We start from the raw sequence: 20,388 nt of genomic DNA on the forward strand, positions 1-20,388 counted from the left end.
TCCATCTGATGTCATTTTCTTTTGGTCTGAAAATCTTCATTTAATGCTTCTTGTAGTGCACATGTGTTGAGACAAGTTCTTTCCACTTTTATTTGTCTGAAAAAGTCTTAGCTTTGCATTCTTTAAAAAAAAAACTTTATTTGGAAATAATTTTGAACTTATGGGAAGGTTGAAACATTATCATAAAGAACACATATGTACCCTTTACACAGATTCACCTGTTAACATTTTGCCCCATTTGCTTTATGAATTACTGTTTCTCTCTCTTTATTAATGTATATGTATTTGTGTGTGTGTACATCTTTATTATATACACATATTTTTTTCTTAAACCATCTGAGAATAAGGCATATGATCTTGTCTCCTAAATACTTTATTGTGTATTTCCTAAGAAAAGAGATATTCTCTTTTATTGCTGCAGTACAGTTATCAACTTTAGTAAATTTATCTTTGTTAAATAGTTCTTTAATCTGTCATCTCTATTCCAGTTTCAGCAGTTGACCCAGTAATGGCCTTTATGGATTTTTTTTCCCCCTCCAGTACATGATCCAGTTTTGGATCACATTATTAAATTTAGTTGTAATATCCTCTCAGTCTCTTTCAGTCTGGAACAATTCCTCCGCCTTTCTTTGTCTTCTATGACATTGACATTGGCATTTTAAAAGAATACAGTCTTTGTTGTTGTTGGGTTTTTTCCCCCAAATAGAATGTTCCTCATTTTGGCTTTGTCCTATGTTTCCTTTAATTATGTTCAGGTTGTGCATTCGTGGCCAGAATACTATATAAGTGATGTTTTGTCCTTCTCAGAATATCACATCTAGAGGTATTTGACATCTTTGTGCCCTTCATTTGTGATGGCAGGTTTGATCACCTTGTCAATTTCTTCACTGTGTAGTTTCCTCATTACCCCTAGTAAGAAATCTGTAGAGAGACACTTTTATACCATCTAAATATTCTATACCTCATTAAAATCTCATGCCTGTATTTAGCATTCTTTGGTAATTTTTAGCTGAACTGGTCTTTTCTGTGTAGTTGCACAATGATGATTTTCTAATTTTAGCCTTCCTTCCACATTTGTCAGTTGACACCTGCCATGGTACTGAAAACAGGAGCCTTCCCTTCTTGTATTTAATTTGTCTATTATCAATATGGATTCACAGATTTATAGCTTATTTCCATCCTGAATTATTTTGGTGTTTATGTTTCTAGATTTGGCCAGTGGGAGCTTCTCCATGCTGATCCTTGGTCCTCATGCCATACTTTCATTATTATCATTATAATTTTTTACCATTTCCTTATTTCTAGCATAACAAGGTAGTGATTCCCTGTCCCAGCCCTGGAATCAGCCATTACCCTGAGAAGCTTTGGTTCTTTTGGGGGGAAAACAAGATAAGGCTACCAGCTATGCTCATTGCTACCTGGTACCTTTGCTTCTAGACTCTTTCAGCAGATGGAGCTCAGGAATATATACACACATATACATATGCATACATGGATATGTATATACATACACATGCATGTATGCCTGTATACTACATGTATACGTATGCATGTAAATCCACTTATACGTATTAGAAATCATGAGAACCTACCGATACCTTTACTTTCAATCCAGCCCCACAGGGGTCTTCTTTACCGTTCTCTATTTCATATTTGTATTTCCCTTTTTCCACAGGGAGAATCTTCCCTCTCAGTAGCATCAGCACGTTTACTAATTTGTTCAGTTCTGTAATATATCTAAAATCGTTTCAGAATTGCTTCATCTGTACTACTACACCTCTCTGCAACCAGAGAAAGAATTCCAGATTTTTTTTTAGTTCTCTCTACCCAGCCTTCCCTCTCCCCTTCCCCCTCACCTGCACTAAGGGTACATAGTCAAATACTGTGTTCATAAGTTATTTTTTCCCTTTATTGTGGTTATGTTATTTGAAATAATACAGTGACAGTTCATTTGTTTCACTTTGTTTCCAATTTAAAAAAAAATAAATTTATTTATTTATTTGTTTTTATTTTTGACTGTGTTGGGTTTTTGTTGCTGCGTGCAGGCTTTCTCTAGTTGTGGTGAGCGGGGGCTACTCTTCATTGTGGTGCGTGGGCTTCTCATTGCAGTGGCTTCTCTTGTTGTGGAGCATGGGCTCTAGGCGCACAGGCGTCAGTAGTTGTGGCTCGCAGGCTCCGTAGTTGTGGCACACGGGCTTAGTTGCTCCGTGGCATGTGAGATCTTCCTGGGCCAGGGCTCGAACCCATGTCCCCTGCATTGGCAGGCAGATTCTTAACCACTGCGCCACCAGGGAAGCCCTTTGTTTCCAATTTTTATTGTTGTTATTTAGTTTCCTCTTCTAAGTACGAGAAATTAATAACAAATATATCATGTAAACTGCTTTAAAAGAGATATACAGTTGACCCTTGACCAACATGGGTTTGAACTGCAGATTATATGCAGAATATTTTCAGTAAATATAGTACCTGTATTTTAACTTTACAGATCTTTAAATTAACTAAGTGTAGGGAGAAGTTTGTGCGGCAGGCTGGGAGCATCAGCAGTGTTTAGCTGGAGTAGGTTGGATATTGTCAGAAAGGTTTCTGATCTCTCCCTTTCACTGACCTTTGCTTAGAATAGGTTTTTCTTGGGACTTTTATTTTCTTTCTTCTGTGAGTGTTGGGGGTTCTGGATTGCAGGCTTCACCAGAGATGAGTCTGGGATATTGTGAAGATAAAAAGAAAACCCGGGAAACTTACCACAGTATTGTTCCTCAAATTCTGAGGTCCTTAGCCAGTCCATTTTCCTCCTTCCACTTTTCAGAATTCTCTTAACCTTGTCTGTTATATCCAGGGTTTGTAGTTATACTTTGCAGGTAAGATTATGAAAAATGAGAAGAGAAATGAATCTAGGCCATCTTGTTTGGAAACAGAAGTTCTTGTTCATGTATGTATTTTTGATTTCTGTTTTAGGTGCAAACACATTAGTATTGTTAAGTCTTCTTGGTGACTTGACCCCTTTCTGTAATTTCCCTCTTTGTCCCTGATAACATTCATTGCTCTGGAGTCTCTCGTGCCTCATATTAATATAGCTATTTCAGATTTCTTTTCATTGGTATTTACAGGATACATCGCTTTCCATTCTTTGTTTTGAACCTGTTTTGAATCTGTATCTTTTATTTAAAATGGGTTCTTTGTTGACAGTATATTGTTTGGTTTTTCTTTCTTAATCCAGCATTCTCTGGCTCTTACTAGTGCCTTTAGACCATTTACATTTGATGTAGTTGGCTTTCAACTTAACATCTTGCTAGTTGTTTTGTTTGTTCCATCTGCTTTTTTGTTCCTTCTATCCTTTTTTTTTTTTAAATATCTTGGATGAATTGAGTATTTTAAAAATTATATTTCATTTCTACTATTGACTTATTATTGTACCTCTTTTTCAAAATTTTAGTGTTTGCCTTAGGGTTTACAGTGTACACCTTTAATTAGTCACAGTCTACCTTCAGATAATGTACCACTTTGCTTGTAGTATAAGAACCTTATACAACAGTTTACTCCCAGTCCCTAATTCTTTGTGCTGTTGTTGTCATGCTGTAAACACAATGCATTGCTATGGTTTTTCCTTTAAACAGACAATTGTCTTTTATAGTAGTTAAAAATAAGAAAAGTATATTTCATATTACCTTCATTTTTACCATTTCTAACACTTTGCTTCTTCTTACAGAGATGAATTTCTGGTTTTAAATTTCTTTTGCTTGAAGAAATTCCTTTAACACTTTTTTTGGTACAGATCTGCTAGTAATACATTCTGTCAGTTTTTGTTTGTCTCAGAGAGTCTTCATTTCTCTTTCACTTTTGAAAAATATTGCCCTTGATATAGAATTCTGGGTTGGTAGGTTTTTTCCCCAACACTTTAAATTCTTCATTCTGTTGTCTTCTGGATTGAATAGTTTTTGATGAGCAGTATGACGTGATACATGACTTTTCTTGGTGTGGTATACCCCTTTTTCTCACTGGCTTCAAGATTTTCTTTGTGTGTCTATGTGTAGGTATATTGTTATGTTTTTGTTTTGTTATGTTTTTTTGTTATTTATTCTGCTTGATATTCTTTGAGCTTCTTGCATTTGTGGTTTGACATCTTTCATTATATTTAGCAAATTCTGGCCATTAGGTCTTCAAATATTTTCTCTCCCTTTTTTCTTCTTCTGGGATTTCTATTACGTGTATGTTAGGGCTTTTGATATGTCTCACAGCTCTTAGTTGCTCTATTCTGTTTTTTTGTGTGGTTTTTTTCCCCCTTTTTCTCTGTTTCTGTTTGGGTAATACCATCGATCCCATTTTTAAGTTCACCGATTCTTTCCTTAACTGGGTCAAGTTATCTCTGCTAATGTTTTTTTATTTCTGACATTTCTGTTTTATTCTTCTTGATGATTTCATCTCTCTCCTGAAATGTCCCATCTGTTCCTGCATGTTGTTCATCTTTTCCACTAGATGTTTTAGCATATTAACTGTAGTTATTTTAAATTCCATGTCTGGTAGTTGTAACATCTGGGCAACTGGTATCTGAGTTTGGTTTTGTTATTGTTGTTTGTTTGCTTGCTTGTTCATATATCTTGTAAATTTTGGTTGAAAACCAGACTTAATGTGTGAGACTCTAAATGCTGAAGTAAATAGTATGAATGACTAAAAAATGGACTTGTCTCTTCTTCTGCTAGGACTTTACTGTGTGTGGTTGATTGGTTTGGATTTTGTTGTTGCTGTGGTTGTCCTCGGTTGCCCACCACTTTCATATCCCTTGTGCTTTTTAGGTCAGTACCTGAGTTACCAGAAGTTTGTTTGTTTTTAAAATGTGCCTGTATCACTCGCACTTAGGTTTACCCTGTGAACCTGTGCCTTAAGGAGTCTTTCCATGCTCACTTCTCTCCCAGTGGCTAATTACAGGTACCTGTCACTTGGAGTGTCCTGGCTCCGTGGTAGGGAACATGAGGTTGTTCTCTGTTATTCTAGCTTAGCCTCCATCTTAGGCAGGCCCTTGATTCTGGGTCTCACAGGTGGGTCTCTCTCAGTGATCCTGTGCCTCCCCAAGTGGCAAGGGTCCTCTGGTGGTCTGGGCCCAGGGCAGTTTCCTGACCCTTCTGCCAGAGTAGAGGGTTTTGCTTGTTTACTTTCTCCATTTACCTGTGCTCTGGGGACTTCAGTTTTGCTGACCTTCCCTCAGTGGCTTAACGCTTTTGTTTCCTAAGGGTTAAAGATCTGATGGGGCTTCATGTCCTTCCTGCATTGGGGGCTGTTCTTTCCCAAGCCTGTATCCAGAGGGATACTTTTTCTAATTTCTCATCTTTCCCCCAGTAGTTGTTGAGAGTATCCAGTAAGGTCTGTAGAAAACCTTGGAATAGGTGTGAGTCCCCCTGTGTCTAAGATTCCCAGGATTTTTATATTTTCATGGTGGTTCACCCTTGGCCTTTTGCAATTCATCAAAAAGTTTACCTGAGGGACTTTCCTGACGGTCCAGTGGTTAAGACCGCTTCCACTGCAGGGAGTGCGGGTTCGATCCCTGGTCTGGGAACTAAGATCTCGTATGCCTTGCTGTGCGGCCAAAAAAAAAAAAAAAGTTTATCTGAAATCTTCTTACCCAGCGGTAGGATAATCCTTGTTTTCTTATGTCAGCCAGTACTCATGACCCCTCTCTTCTCTAAGGCACCTGACTTTCCTTAGATTTCAGGCTAGGTGGTTTCCCTGTGACCTTAGTTCTGTTGGATTCGAGTAAAGTTACAGTTTTATAGGTTATCCAGCCATTTCTCGTTGTTAGGGTGAGAATGACACTGTATCCAGCTCCTTACATCACAAACAGAATCAGAAGTCTCCCTGAAAGATTTAATCCCCTAAATTGCATCTAATCCTAGTACAGTTTCCTTAATACCTTAGAAGAGAGTATGCCAGATGTTCTCTAACTTGAGTGATACTTGGGTTAGTGGATTAGGTAGAATGCAAGTGGTCCCTTTGCTTACCTGTTATACCATGATTCACAGAGGGAGAGATTGTTTACATTGTTTCTACTGGTTTTATGATATTAGGGAGGCAAGAGGTACCTCTCAGTGCTTGAAAAACAAACTTTGAATTGAGGTAATTGCCTTCTTAAATGATCCTCTCGAGGACTGTCAGTTTTGTAAAAAACTTTTTAATAGAGATTATTTATAAGTTCTATAGAATTTAAATTCTAACGGTGAAGAATATGGTGATTTCCCCTATTTACCCTGTTATCTGACTCAAACAGTTGTCAACTCAGGCCTAATGGCGTGTTGTCTGTCATTTACATCCCTTCCCCCCACGGATTATTTTGAGGCAAATTCTAGATATAGTATCTTTTTATGTATAAATGTGTGTAAGGGATTGTAGTTTTTTCCCCCTATACTGTATGTGTATTTTAGTCTTAATATGTTGACCTAGTACGCAGAAGGATAGCATTGGCGAATTTCATGCTATTTGCGTTCAAAAGTATTTATATATGAGATGGAGTGTATTTCAGATCTCTTTGATGTATGTGTTTGGTAACTACACCTACTGACAAAAATTCTGGAGTCAAGGCCATCTACCCCCTTGTATTCGTAGACCTTTGTCTTTCCTTGAAAAGTAGACTGTTGTAACATTTTGTACATTGGAGTTTCAGTGGATATCCCCTAAGAATAGAATTCACACTAACATTAATTTTCATATTCCATTGGGATTCCTGTTTATACCTGTATGCTCAAAGGAAAGAGCAAAATGACTTTGCTGTACTCTTCCAGTTATATTTTAAACTGTAATTGCATGTGTAAAAGTTAAGTGTTTTAACTCTGTTATTTTTTTTTAACCCTTTTATTTTGAAATGACTTTAGACTTACAGAAAAATTACAAAGACAGGACAGAGAGTTCATATATACCCATCGTCCAGCTTCAGTATTAAGAGTTTATATAACCAGGGTGCATTGAGCAACACCATGTAATTAATATTGGCTCTATGCCTTTATTTTAACAGCTGCTGAAATAGTTCAAGAAATTGAAAATATGGAGAAGACTAGGATGCGTCTTGAAGCTAGTAAACTCAACGAAAGCGTATGTTGATGGTCTTTTTCAGTATCGGTAGAAATGAAGGAAGGAAAAGTCGAATACCCTACAAATTAAAGCAAACCAGTGTTAAATCTGTTCAGTGGGAAATGTACTAGAACACATTTCCATTTAATGTATTATGATTTCCTTGCAGCTCATTTTAGCATTTTTATCGTATTTAGCAGTCTTCTGGCACAAGATCAATTCAAAGTAGAGTTTATTGATGAATTAATTTTTGTGGAAAAAAGCATGTGCCTGTACATCAGGTAACCTTGGTATTTGTCGTTTCTCTGGTGGTTGCATTTAATAAGCTCTTTAACATTTAACCTCTGTGGCCCTTAAGATCTTCATCTGTAAAACTCAGGGGTTTAACTATATAATCTCTAAGATCCCCTTTTAGCTCTGGCATTCTGCATTTCTATGGTTATACTGATGGTGAAATTAAGTAATTTTAAGAGTTGATGAGGATTGAGCATTTATTGAGCTTACTGAGGGAATCAGAGACCTAAATTTCTTCACTATTGCCTTCCTCTAGCTTGATGGTCCAAAACTTGAGGAAAGGATACCAAAGAAGAAAATAGCCGTTGTGTCCTTTGACACTGGAGGAAGTGTTTTGGGCTCTCCCAAGTAGACTTTTTTTCTAGACCATCGGTAATGTGTTTGTAAGGAAAGCAACGACCTTAGGGAAGTAAGTTTATAATCAGATAGTAGAAAAAAGTGAGATTTTCATTGACTTTACTATTACCTGTGTGCTAACTATAAGATGGAGACTATAATGAATCGTGTAAGTACATTTCAGATCTTTTAAGTCTAAAATTTTAAAAAGTGAATTAGAAATTTAACACATGAAGTCTTGTATTATTGCATTTTCTTTGTATACCTTTGTGGTAGACTTGGAAAAGTTAGGCTGGAAAAGGTAGAAGACAAACAAGAAGATCTGCCTTGTTAATGATCTGCTAGCTGTCTCTTCAGTCTTGTAGTTTTATGTTACCTATTGTAGTAATGAATGTGGAAAATTAAATATTGAAAGTAGGAAATTTAATTGATTGTTGTCTTAATACTTCATAAATTCTAATGGAATCAGTGTTGCATTTTCTACTGATGAAAAAAGTAATGAGTAAAATGTACGTTAATTACAATATTCAAGAGAAGTAAACAGGAGTTAATCTTCCTAGGTCTATATAAAACAGAGATGAGAGATTATTTTCCTCTATTTTAAACATCCACATTTGAGATTTTAAAGTTTATAGTACTAATTTCTATTTTTTGTCATTTTTGGTAATTTTTAATTACGAATTTTTGGATTTTTTAGATAATGGTTTTTACAAAGGACCAAACAGAAAAGGAAATAGATGAAATTCACAGTAAATATCGTAAGTTATGTGATGTTTTCTTTGTTTACAAAGAACTTGGGTTACAGTTTCTCATCTTAAGTAATTTTTTAAGATATAATTTTATATTAATGTTTAATACAAACTTTCTTGTTAATATTACTTAAAAGACTGAATTTTGGTTGAGTGTTTACTCAAGACAGTGACCTTTTTTTGTTAACTATGTGCGTGCTCTTTGATTTGTGACTAACATTCTACTTTGAGCTTATCACTAAGTGAGAAGAAAATGGGATTAAAATGGAAACATTCCTGACTTGCCATCCTGTCCTCAGGCCAGTGACAGTATTTATGTAAAGAATTTCAGAACCCTGTAGCTTGCATATTTATGCTGAAAATAGTTTTCATTTTATTCATTATTACCAGCTTCCCAACTTTATCGCTTCATTTTCCTTAAATGACCTTTATATGTATCTTTCCCAGTGCTAGCACATTACTGTTTTGTCAATTAGATAGCTGCTTATTCTTTGGCTGGTTGGTTGGTTTTTAGTTTAAATTTAAATTTAAGTGCCTGGCAAACAGCAGATAGTTAATATTTGCTGAATGAATATTCCACACATGATATGCCTTAGTCGTGCCCAAAGAATTGTGTTTTCTTTTTTCACTTCTTAAGCTTTGAAGGGGCAGATACAGCCGTGATCTTTGTGCGGAGGGAGGGTGAAGTACACAGGCACTAGATGTAGTTGTGATGGCCCGAGCCTTCTCGGAGTAGGGAAAGGAGCCTGGAGGATTCACGGACCAGAGGCTGAACCACAGAAGTTACAGCGCTGGCGCTCTAAAGATAAACAGATGTGATCCATCCTCTTTGATCAACCTTTGGGAAGCCAAAGTAATTTTTGTTGATACAGGAGCTAGAGAATATCAGATGATCACTGAAGTGGCAAAACTAAGGCCTGTAACAATAAGGAAACCAGAAAATTTGCATGGAACAAAAATAATTTAAATCACTAAAGGATGGTATCTGACAATTATGCTACATTAAAGAAAACATGGGTTAGATATAGGCAAGAAAATATATAAATATCTATTGCCCACCATTTAAATAGGGTGGGCAATAGATAAATATAAATATATAGATAAATATATACAAACTTTAATTTTACTAAATAGGTCAACATGTTAAATTAATTCACTTAGCTCTAAAATAAACCTCGGTATATACTTTTTTTTTTTTGAAACCTTTTGGGAACTTCCTAAAGCTTAAGCGCTTATTATTAGCATTATAGTGTAGTTAGAGTTTGATTTAGTGTCAGGATCTAAATATACCATTGATGGCTCTTCTTTTTTTTAAACATTTTTATTAATGTTTTAATGTACATGGGTTTTTTACTTTTTAAATTTTTTAAATTTACTTTTTGGCTGCGTTGCGTCTTTGTTGCTGCGCGCGGGCTTTCTCTAGTTGTGGAGAGCAGGGGCTACTTTTCTTTGTGGTGCATGGCCTTCTCATTGTGGTAGTTTCTCTTGTTGTGGAGCACAGCCTGTAGGCACGTGGGCTTCAGTAGTTGTGGCGCACGGGCTCAGTAATTGTGGCTCGTGGGCTCTAGAGTGCAGGCTCAGTAGTTGTGGTGCACGGGCTTAGTTGCTCCACGGCTTGTGGGATCTTCCCGGACCAGGGCTCGAACCCGTGTCCCCTGAATTGGCAGGCGGATTCTCAATCACTGCGCCACCAGGGAAGCCCATGTATGTGGTTTTTAATCACATTTCTCTAAGGCTTATTAAAAACTCTGCCTCCTTGCCACCTCCTTGTCTCCATCTTCATTTCCTAGAATTAACAACGGTCAAACCTTTTGGCTTTTGTTTTAGCAATTACCTTCATGTTTATAAAAGATTATTCTTTCTGCTATTTCTTGAAGTGTTTCAGTTTTCCATGTTAACAATTGATTGAAGTCCTAATTTGAAAAATGAAAATTTAGCTCTTTTGTACATCCTGACTCTTACCTTCTCCTCCCTCCCAATTTCTGAATATTGTCATAATTTTTTATAAGGTCAGTATTAGTTAGAGACGTTGTATACAGTTTGAACCAGGCAACATACAATACTATGGTTATGAGGTGTGTCAGAGTATGCCACCACCCGAGAATATGCCACCGTGACGTGTTGCTTTGAGCAGAAGGCAATTGAGAAGCAGCAGAAAGGAAAGCTCTTTGCCCAAGTGTAGGACGCAGTTACAAAGGTGCCTGTCCCTCCTCCCCTCTCTATCCCTAGGAGTAAGTTAGTCTTCCTGTTGACGGAGAAGGCTCTGACTTAAATCAGCATAGCGGACTTCACTCTTGTTTACTGTGTTTTTCCTGGCCATCTCCCCATAACTGGCCTCCCACACACCTTTCTTTTTTTTTTTTAATCCAGCTGAAGATGGTATTTAAGCCAGTGTTCAAAGTCACCTCCAAGTGGCTTAGAGTTACTTATTTTTCTCTGGGTATCTTCCATATATACATGAGGTATACATGTTAATAAACATCTGTTTGTTTTTCTCATGTAAATGTGTCTTTTGTTATAAAGCCCCAGCTAAGAACTAAGAAGGTTAGAAGGGAGATTATTTTTTCCTCCCTTACAGTTGTAATTCCTTTTAGGAAAACATTCTATTTTCCCTATAATTAGTAATTTTATTTGCTTAGTTTTCTATTTATCTGGTATTAATTTATCTGTAAACTTTCTATGAGAAATGTCAGTCACTTTCTATTACTTTGAAGCTCATAGATTATTTATCAACTCACTATTTTCTCCAGAACATCTTGCCTGAAGCAGCCCCCAGCCCTTTTCCAGGCTACTGTGACTGCGCTTTGGGCCTCCTTCATAGCTACCCTGGAATTTCCTTTCACCAGCCTTCTGGGTATTCTCTCCTCCCTCCTGTGTCGGTTCACTTATTTCAGGATCCAAATCTGCCTCTTCTTTTTCCTTGTTTTGGTGGAATACATTTTTCCAGGGAAATCCCTGGGGAAAAAAAGGGTATATGGAGGAATACTTTTTGAGTCCATACATAGCTGGAAATATTACTTTTACTATTGATTTATTATTTGGCATAGATAAATTGCCCACATAGCTAGGAAAAAGCAGGACTGGAAATTAAGCCCACATTCACCCTGTGCTCAACTTGAAGCCCTTTGCACTGTAGCGTGCTTTGAATCTGAGTGAATAACTCCTTATGTTGGGAACTTCTTTTGGGTGGGGGTGGGGGTACGCTAAGCTTTGGTTTCGGGTTATATTGCTTAAAAGAAGCTTAATTTTATGAATGAGTTACTTTGGTAGTTTGTGACGATATAGCTTTCTTATTTTCTTTAGCAGTCTTTTGGATAGATTTATCTTCTCGAGTCCCTCTTTTAGAAGAGGAGAGAAACAGTGAAATCAATTTGAGCCTTAGTTGCAGATCTGTAGAAAGTGTATTTGATACAAAGTTGAATCAAATGAGTTTATTGAGTTACCTGCGGGTTTCAGGTTGCAAATGCTTTTGGTAGGTCTTCTTAATTAAGACTGAATTGCTCCAGTAAGAGGCGGAATCTTTGCCTGAAGGAAGTTACTCTACTTGCCTAACTGCCATGACAGACATATTTTGGGGATCTTCATGCTCTTCACCTTGGTAAAATATAGTTTTATACTCTGCCAAGTAAAAAAAGACAAACCTCTAATGAACACTCTGGGATTACCTCCTGTAACTTTTCCTGAGAACACCAGCTTAATCCTGTTAAGTAGGCAAGGCATTTTAGCTTAATATGTTCCTTTGTTTTTTTATTTGGCTGTTCATTAATTCAGTAAATGTTTATTGAGCATCTACTATGTGCTAGCTGTTCTTCTAGGTAGTGAGTATAGAGCAGTGAGCAAGATACATAAATTTCTCATCATGGAGCTTATATTCTAACAGCAGACAGATAAATAACAGTAAATCAGCAGATGATTATAACAATTTTAGGTGGCAGATGCTATAAAGAAAATAAAGCAGAGTAATTTATAGAAATTATGGGGGCATTAGATAATGTAGTCAAGAAAAGGTTTTTCTTGAGGAGTTGACATTTGAGAAGAGTCATAAGTAAAAAAAAAATCGAAATGAAAATAAAGGCAGCCATTCACAGAGCCGGAGGAAGAGTATTGCAGGCAGAGGGAGCGTCAGGGGCAGAGGCGCTGAGGTAGACACAGCATCGGTGGGTGTGAGTAGAGTGTAGTGAACGAGGCGGAAGAGTGGTTACAGGGAGGTAGGGCCAGGTCCCGGAAGGAAAGACCTTGTAAGAGTGTACTTGGGTTTTATTCTTCCTGCAGTGGGAAGTCATTGGAGAGTTTAGAAAGACAAGTAATGTGATTTTATCTATGTCTAAAAAGATGGCATCTGCTGAATAGAGAATAAATTGTAAGGTGGCAAGAAATAGTAAGAAAACTAACCTAAAGTCTCTTCACTCAGGCAGTATTTATGGATCACCCAGACAGTATTCTAGGTATTGGGAATATAACATTAAAGAAACAGACCAAGTCTGTGCCCACGTGGAGCTTACACTCTATTGGGAATAGTCAGACAGTAAACAAACGAGTAAGATGTGTCAGATAGTGATACGTGCTATGAAGAGACTTAAGGTAGGGGTAGAAAGTGATGGAGCTGCTGGACCAGAAGGGCTCCTTTAAGAAGGTGATGTGATGTTTGAGAAGAGACCTGAATGAAGTGAGGCCATTTTAGTAAATTAGAGATGTGGCGTTTCTAGAGCGGTAGCAGAAGTAAAATACACAATCAAGGTAAACTTGCAAAGTGCAACCAATAGTACTTGCTGATGAATTTAATATAGGGGGATGACTGAAAGAGGAATCAAGAATGACCCCTGCATTTTTGGTTCAAGCACCTGGAGAAGTGATGATGCCATTTACTGAGATGGAGACCAGGGCGAGGATTGTGGATGGGGAAATGGAATCAAAATTCCTATTTTGTTTGTGTTAAGTTTTGGTTTCTAGTGGATATCCAAGTGGAAAAGAGAATTAGGCATGAATGGATGAATCTATCTAACTAAAAGGACATGTGCTTTAAAATTATATACTTAGATACAATTAGCTGGGAAAAGAGTACTGTGGGGAACAGAGCCTAAGGCTAAGCCCTGGGGCACCCCAACGTTTAGAGCAACAATTCTCAGTTCCCTAAGCCTGTGTACACTCTTTTTTTTTTTTTTTTTTTTTTTATTATGACCAAACAGAGTTTATTCTAGCAATACTAGGATGCTAATTTTATAATTAATTAAGATAATTTACCATAGTAATAGACTAAAAAGGAAAATTACATAACCATCTGAATTAATGCAGAAAAAGCAGTGAATAAAATGAAACATGCATTCAAGATCAAACGAGCTAGGAATAGAAGAGAACATTCTTAACCTGATAGGGAGTATTTGCTAAAATGCTCCAGTGTTCTTTTTTTTTTTTTTTTTTTCCACACACACACACTGTATTTTATTTTTACAAGAGATAGATAGACTGACACCAAGCATTGTACATGGATGACCACAACAAAAGCAACAATGATTGCAATTACCAAACATGAAACACACTTATACTATGTCATAACATTGACATTCAGTCCAGTAATCCTCCACTGTAACAGCTCCTTTACTTTGCAGTGAAAATTGATTTGTATATTCTTTTCCTCTGAGTCCTTGTGGGATTTTTTTTTTTTTAATTCAGACAGAAAGTCACAAAAATTATACTCATCCTCATCAGTTCACTCAGTCCCATGTAATTAATTTCTTTTTTTTCATCTTGATCTTTTGTTAGCACTTTTATGAGTTCATCAGTTTTTCATTAGAGTTCTGAAAATGCTTATTCATTCAGTTCAGCAGTACAGTCAGTTACCAGAAACCTGTACTTGTCAGAGTCTTTTCAATGAATTTCTTGAAGATGAAACTCTTTTATAGGAACATATTTGCAAAATCATCAGAGTACACCCAGAACTGTCTGTAAATGACAAAAGACTTAAAAATGACCATGGTTAAAGATTTGATGAAAGTTCATAATAATGCAGTTGACAAGAAAATTAGTTATTTCTGAGATATACATTTTAAAGTAATAACTAGGATTATTACTTATAACATTATACCAGAACATATAAGATTTTTAGACGTTTCCTGTAATGTCTGAAACATTTATATTAACATATTTCCATACATATTTCCATACAAATACAAATATAAGATTTTTAGAAATTTCATGTAATGTCTGAAACATTTATATTAACATATTTCCATACATATTTCCATACAAATACAAATATAAGATTTTTAGAAATTTCATGTAATGTCTGAAACATTTATATTAACATATTTCCATACATATTTCCATACAAATACAAATATAAGATTTTTAGAAATTTCATGTAATGTCTGAAACATTTATATTAACATATTTCCATACATATTTCCATACAAATACAAATATAAGATTTTTAGAAATTTCATGTACTGTCTGAAACATTTATATTAACATATTTCCATACATATTTCCATACAAATACAAATATAAGATTTTTAGAAATTTCATGTAATGTCTGAAACATTTATATTAACATATTTCCATACAAATAACCCAATGAAAGTTTAGTATTAGTTGTTTTGTTTGTTTTTTTATACTGCAGGTTCTTATTAGGCATCAGTTTTATACACATCAGTGTATACATGTCAATCCCAATCGCCCAATTCAGCACATCACCATCCCCACCTCATCGCAGTTTTCCCCCCTTGGTGTCCATATGTCCATTCTCTACATCTGTGTCTCAACTTCTGCCCTGCAAACTGGCTCATCTGTACCATTTTTCTACGTTCCACATACATGCATTAACATACGATATTTGTTTTTCTCTTTCTGACTTACTTCACTCTGTATGACAGTCTCTAGATCCATCCACTTCTCAACAAATGACTCAATTTCGTTCCTTTTTATGGCTGAATAATATTCCATCGTATATATGTACCACAACTTCTTTATCCATTCGTCTGTTGATGGGCATTTAGGTTGCTTCCATGACCTGGCTATTGTAAATAGTGCTGCAATGAACATTCGGGTGCACGTGTCTTTTTGAATTACGGTTTTCTCTGGGTATATGCCCAGTAGTGGGATTGCTGGGTCATATGGTAATTCTATTTTTAGTTTTTTAAGGAACCTCCATATTGTTCTCCATAGTGGCTGTATCAATTTACATTCCCACCAACAGTGCAAGAGGGTTCCCTTTTCTCCACACCCTCTCCAGCATTTGTTGTTTGTAGATTTTCTGATGATGCCCATTCTAACAGGAGTGAGGTGATGGCCATTCTGACCAGTGTGAGGTGATACCTCATTGTAGTTTTGATTTGCATTTCTCTAATAATTAGTGATGTTGAGCATCTTTTCATGTGCTTCGTGGCCGTCTGTATGTCTTCTTTGGAGAAATGTCTATTTAGGTCTTCTGCCCATTTTTGGATTGGGGTGTTTGTTTCTTTGATATTGAGCTGAATGAGCTGTTTATATATTTTGGAGATTAATCCTTTGTCCGTTGATTCATTTGCAAATATTTTCTCCCATTCTGAGGGTTGTCTTTTCGTCTTGTTTATGGTTTCCTTTGCTGTGCAAAAGCTTTGAAGTTTCATTAGGTCCCACTTGTTTATTTTTGTTTTTATTTCCATTACTCTAGGAGGTGGATCGAAAAAGATCTTGCTGTGATTTATGTCAAAGAGTGTTCTTCCTATGTTTTCCTCTAAGAGTTTTATAGTGTCCAGTCTTATATTTAGGTCTCTAATCCATTTTGAGTTTATTTTTGTGTATGGTGTTAGGGAGTATTCTAATTTCATTCTTTTACATGTGGCTGTCCAGTTTTCCCAGCACCACTTATTGAAGAGACTGTCTTTTCTCCATTGTATATCTTTGCCTCCTTTGTCATAGATTAGTTGACCATAGGTGCGTGGGTTAATCTCTGGGCTTTCTATCTTGTTCCATTGATCTATGTTTCTGTTTTTGTGCCAGTACCATATTGTCTTGATTACTGTAGCTTTGTAGTATAGTCTGAAGTCAGGGAGTCTGATTCCTCCAGCTCCATTTTTTTGCCTCAAGACTGCTTTGGCTATTCGGGGTCTTTTGTGTCTCCATACAAATTTTAAGATGATTTGTTCTAGCTCCGTAAAAAATGCCATTGGTAATTTGATAGGGATTGCATTGAATCTGTAGATTGCTTTGGGTAGTATACTCATTTTCACAATGTTGATTCTTCCAATCCAAGAACATGGTATATCTCTCCATCTATTTGTATCATCTTTAATTTCTTTCATCAGTGTCTTATAGTTTTCTGCATACAGTTCTTTTGTCTCCCTAGGTAGGTTTATTCCTAGGTATTTTATTCTTTTTGTTGCAATGGTAAATGGGAGTGTTTCCATAATTTCTCTTTCAGATTTTTCATCATTAGTGTATAGGAATGCAAGAGATTTCTGTGCATTAATTTTGTAACCTGCAACTTTACCATATTCATTAATTAGCTCTAGCAGTTTTCTGGTGGCAGTTTTAGGATTCTCTATGTATAGTATCATGTCATCCGCAAACAGTGACAGTTTTACTTCTTCTTTTCCAATTTGTATTCCTTTTATTTCTTTTTCTTCTCTGATTGCCGTGGCTAGGACTTCCAGAACTATGTTGAATAATAGTGGTGAGAGTGGACATCCTTGTCTCGTTCCTGATCTTAGAGGAAATGCTTTCAGTTTTTCACCATTGAGAATGATGTTTGCTGTGGGTTTGTCATATATGGCCTTTATTATGTTGAGGTAGGTTCCCTCTATGCCCACTTTCTGGAGAGTTTTTATCATAAATGGGTGTTGAATTTTGTCAAAAGCTTTTTCTGCATCTATTGAGATGATCATATGGTTTTTATTCTTCAATTTGTTAATATGGTGTATCACATTGATTGATTTGCGTATATTGAAGAATCCTTGCATCCCTGGGATAAATCCCACTTGATCGTGGTGTATGATCCTTTTAATGTGTTGTTGGATTCTGTTTGCTAGTATTTTGTTGAGGATTTTTGCATCTATATTCATCAGTGATATTGGTCTGTAATTTTCTTTTTTTGTAGTGTCTTTGTCTGGTTTTGGTATCAGGGTGATGGTGGCCTCATAGAATGAGTTTGGGAGAGTTCCTTCCTCTGCAATTTTTTGGAAGAGTTTGAGAAGGATGGGTGTTAGCTCTTCTCTAAATGTTTGATAGAATTCACCTGTGAAGCCATCTGGTCCTGGACTTTTGTTTGTTGGAAGATTTTTAATCACAGTTTCAATTTCATTACTTGTGATTGGTCTGTTGATATTTTCTGTTTCTTCCTGGTTCAGTCTTGGAAGGTTATACCTTTCTAAGAATTTGTCCATTTCTTCCAGGTTGTCCATTTTATTGGCATAGAGTTGCTTGTAGTAGTCTCTTAGGATGTTTTGTATTTCTGCGGTGTCTGTTGTAACTTCTCCTTTTTCATTTCTGATTTTATTGATTTGAGTCCTCTCCCTCTTTTTCTTGATGAGTCTGGCTAATGGCTTATCAATTTTGTTTATCTTCTCAAAGAACCAACTTTTAGTTTTATTGATCTTTGCTATTGTTTTCTTTGTTTCTATTTCATTTATTTCTGCTCTGATCTTTATGATTTCTTTCCTTCTGCTAACTTTGGGTTTTGTTTGTTCTTCTTTCTCTAGTTTCTTTAGGTGTAAAGTTAGATTGTTTACTTGAGATTTTTCTTGTTTCTTTAGGTAGGCTTGTATAGCTATAAACTTCCCTCTTAGAACCGCTTTTGCTGCATCCCATAGGTTTTGGGTCGTCGTGTTTTCATTGTCATTTGTCTCTAGGTATTTTTTTATTTCCTGTTTGATTTCTTCAGTGATCTCTTGGTTATTTAGTAACGTATTGTTTAGCCTCCATGTGTTTGTCTTTTTTACGTTTTTTTCCCTGTAATTCATTTCTAATCTCATAGCGTTGTGGTCAGAAAAGATGCTTGATATGATTTCAATTTTCTTAAATTTACTGAGGCTTGATTTGTGACCCAAGATGTGATCTATCCTGGAGAATGTTCCGTGTGCACTTGAGAAGAACGTGTAATCTGCCGTTTTTGGATGGAATGTCCTATATATATCAATTAAATCTATCTGGTCTATTGTGTCATTTAAAGCTTCTGTTTCCTTATTTATTTTCATTTTGGATGATCTGTCCATTGGTGTAAGTGAGGTGTTAAAGTCCCCCACTATTATTGTGTTACTGTCGATTTCCTCTTTTATAGCTGTTAGCAGTTGCCTTATGTATTGAGGTGCTCCTATGTTGGGTGCATATATATTTATAATTGTTATATCTTCTTCTTGGATTGATCCCTGGATCATTATGTAGTGTCCTTCCTTGTCTCTTGTAACATTCTTTATTTTAAAGTCTATTTTATCTGATATGAGTATAGCTACTCCAGCTTTCTTTTGATTTCCATTTGCATGGAATATCTTTTTCCATCCCCTCACTTTCAGTCTGTATGTGTCCCTAGGTCTGAAGTGGGTCTCTTGTAGACAGCATATATATGGGTCTTGTTTTTGTATCCATTCAGCCAGTCTATGTCTTTTGGTTGGGGCATTTAATCCATTCACGTTTAAGGTAATTATCGATATGTATGTTCCTATGACCATTTTCTTAATTGTTTTGGGTTTGTTTTTGTAGGTCCTTTTCTTCTCTTGTGTTTCCCACTTAGAGAAGTTCCTTTAGCATTTGTTGTAGAGCTGGTTTGGTGGTGCTGAATTCTCTTAGCTTTTGCTTGTCTGTAAAGCTTTTGATTTCTCCATCAAATCTAAATGAGATCCTTGCTGGGTAGAGTAATCTTGGTTGTAGGTTCTTCCCTTTCATCACTTTAAGTATTTCATGCCACTCCCTTCTGGCTTGCAGAGTTTCTGCTGAGAAATCAGCTGTTAACCTTATGGGGGTTCCCTTGTATGTTATTTGTCGTTTTTCCCTTGCTGCTTTCAATAGTTTTTCTTTGTCTTTAATTTTTGCCACTTTGATTACTATGTGTCTCGGCGTGTTTCTCCTTGGGTTTATTCTGTATGGGACTCTCTGCGCTTCCTGGACTTGGGTGGCTATTTCCTTTCCCGTGTTAGGGAAGTTTTCGATTATAATCTCTTCAAATATTTTCTCTGGTCCTTTCTCTCTCTCTTCTCCTTCTGGGACCCCTATAATGCGAATGTTGTTGCGTTTAATGTTGTCCCAGAGGTCTCTTAGGCTGTCTTCATTTCTTTTTATTCTTTTTTCTTTAGTCTGTTCCGCAGCAGTGAATTCCACCATTCTGTCTTCCAGGTCACTTATCCGTTCTTCTGCCTCAGTTATTCTGCTATTGATTCCTTCTAGTGTAGTTTTCATTTCAGTTATTGTATTGGTCATCTCTGTTTGTTTGTTCTTTAATTCTTCTAGGTCTTTGGTAATCATTTCTTGCATCTTCTCAATCTTTGCCTCCATTCTTATTCCGAGGTCCTGGATCATCTTCACTATCATTATTCTGAATTCTTTTTCTGGAAGGTTGCCTATCTCCACTTCATTTAGTTGTTTTTCTGGGGTTTTTTCTTGTTCCTTCATCTGGTACATAGCCCTCTGCCTTTTCATCTTCTCTGTCTTTCTGTAACTGTGGTTTTTGGTCCACAGGCTGCAGGATTGTAGTTTTTCTTGCTTCTGTTGTCTGCCCTCTGGTGGTTGAGGCTATCTAAGAGGCTTGATGGGAGGCTCTGGTGGTGGGTAGAGCTGACTGTTGCTGTGGCGGTCAGAGCTCAGTAAAACCTTAATCCACTTGACTGTTGATGGGTGGGGCTGGGTTCCCTCCCTGTTGCTGTGGCGATCAGAGCCCAGTAAAACCTTAATCCACTTGACTGTTGATGGGTGGGGCTGGGTTCCCTCCCTGTTGGTTGTTTTGCCTGAGGCAACCCAACACTGGAGCCTACCCGTGCTCTTTGGTGGGGTTAAT

The 20,388-nt window shown here is 36.6% G+C and overlaps 1 protein-coding gene across 5 annotated transcripts in view; it reads left to right on the forward strand.

The window, feature by feature from the left end:
• The window catches only part of RAD18 (RAD18 E3 ubiquitin protein ligase), a 114,406-nt gene that overhangs the window by 47,199 nt on the left and 46,819 nt on the right, over positions 1 to 20,388 (forward strand). For 4 of the 5 annotated variants that reach the window (XM_007192496.2, XM_057555444.1, XM_057555443.1 and 1 more), the window contains 2 exons: positions 6,995 to 7,071; positions 8,378 to 8,438. The exons of the other annotated variant lie outside the window; for it this stretch is intronic. In XM_007192496.2, coding sequence (XP_007192558.2) covers positions 6,995 to 7,071; positions 8,378 to 8,438 — 138 coding nt within the window. The remainder of the gene's footprint in view (positions 1 to 6,994; positions 7,072 to 8,377; positions 8,439 to 20,388) is intronic. 5 annotated transcript variants of the gene reach the window in all.

Source organism: Balaenoptera acutorostrata, chromosome 10 (genome assembly GCF_949987535.1).
Source record: "Balaenoptera acutorostrata chromosome 10, mBalAcu1.1, whole genome shotgun sequence".
Taxonomy (NCBI): Eukaryota; Metazoa; Chordata; class Mammalia; order Artiodactyla; family Balaenopteridae; genus Balaenoptera; species Balaenoptera acutorostrata.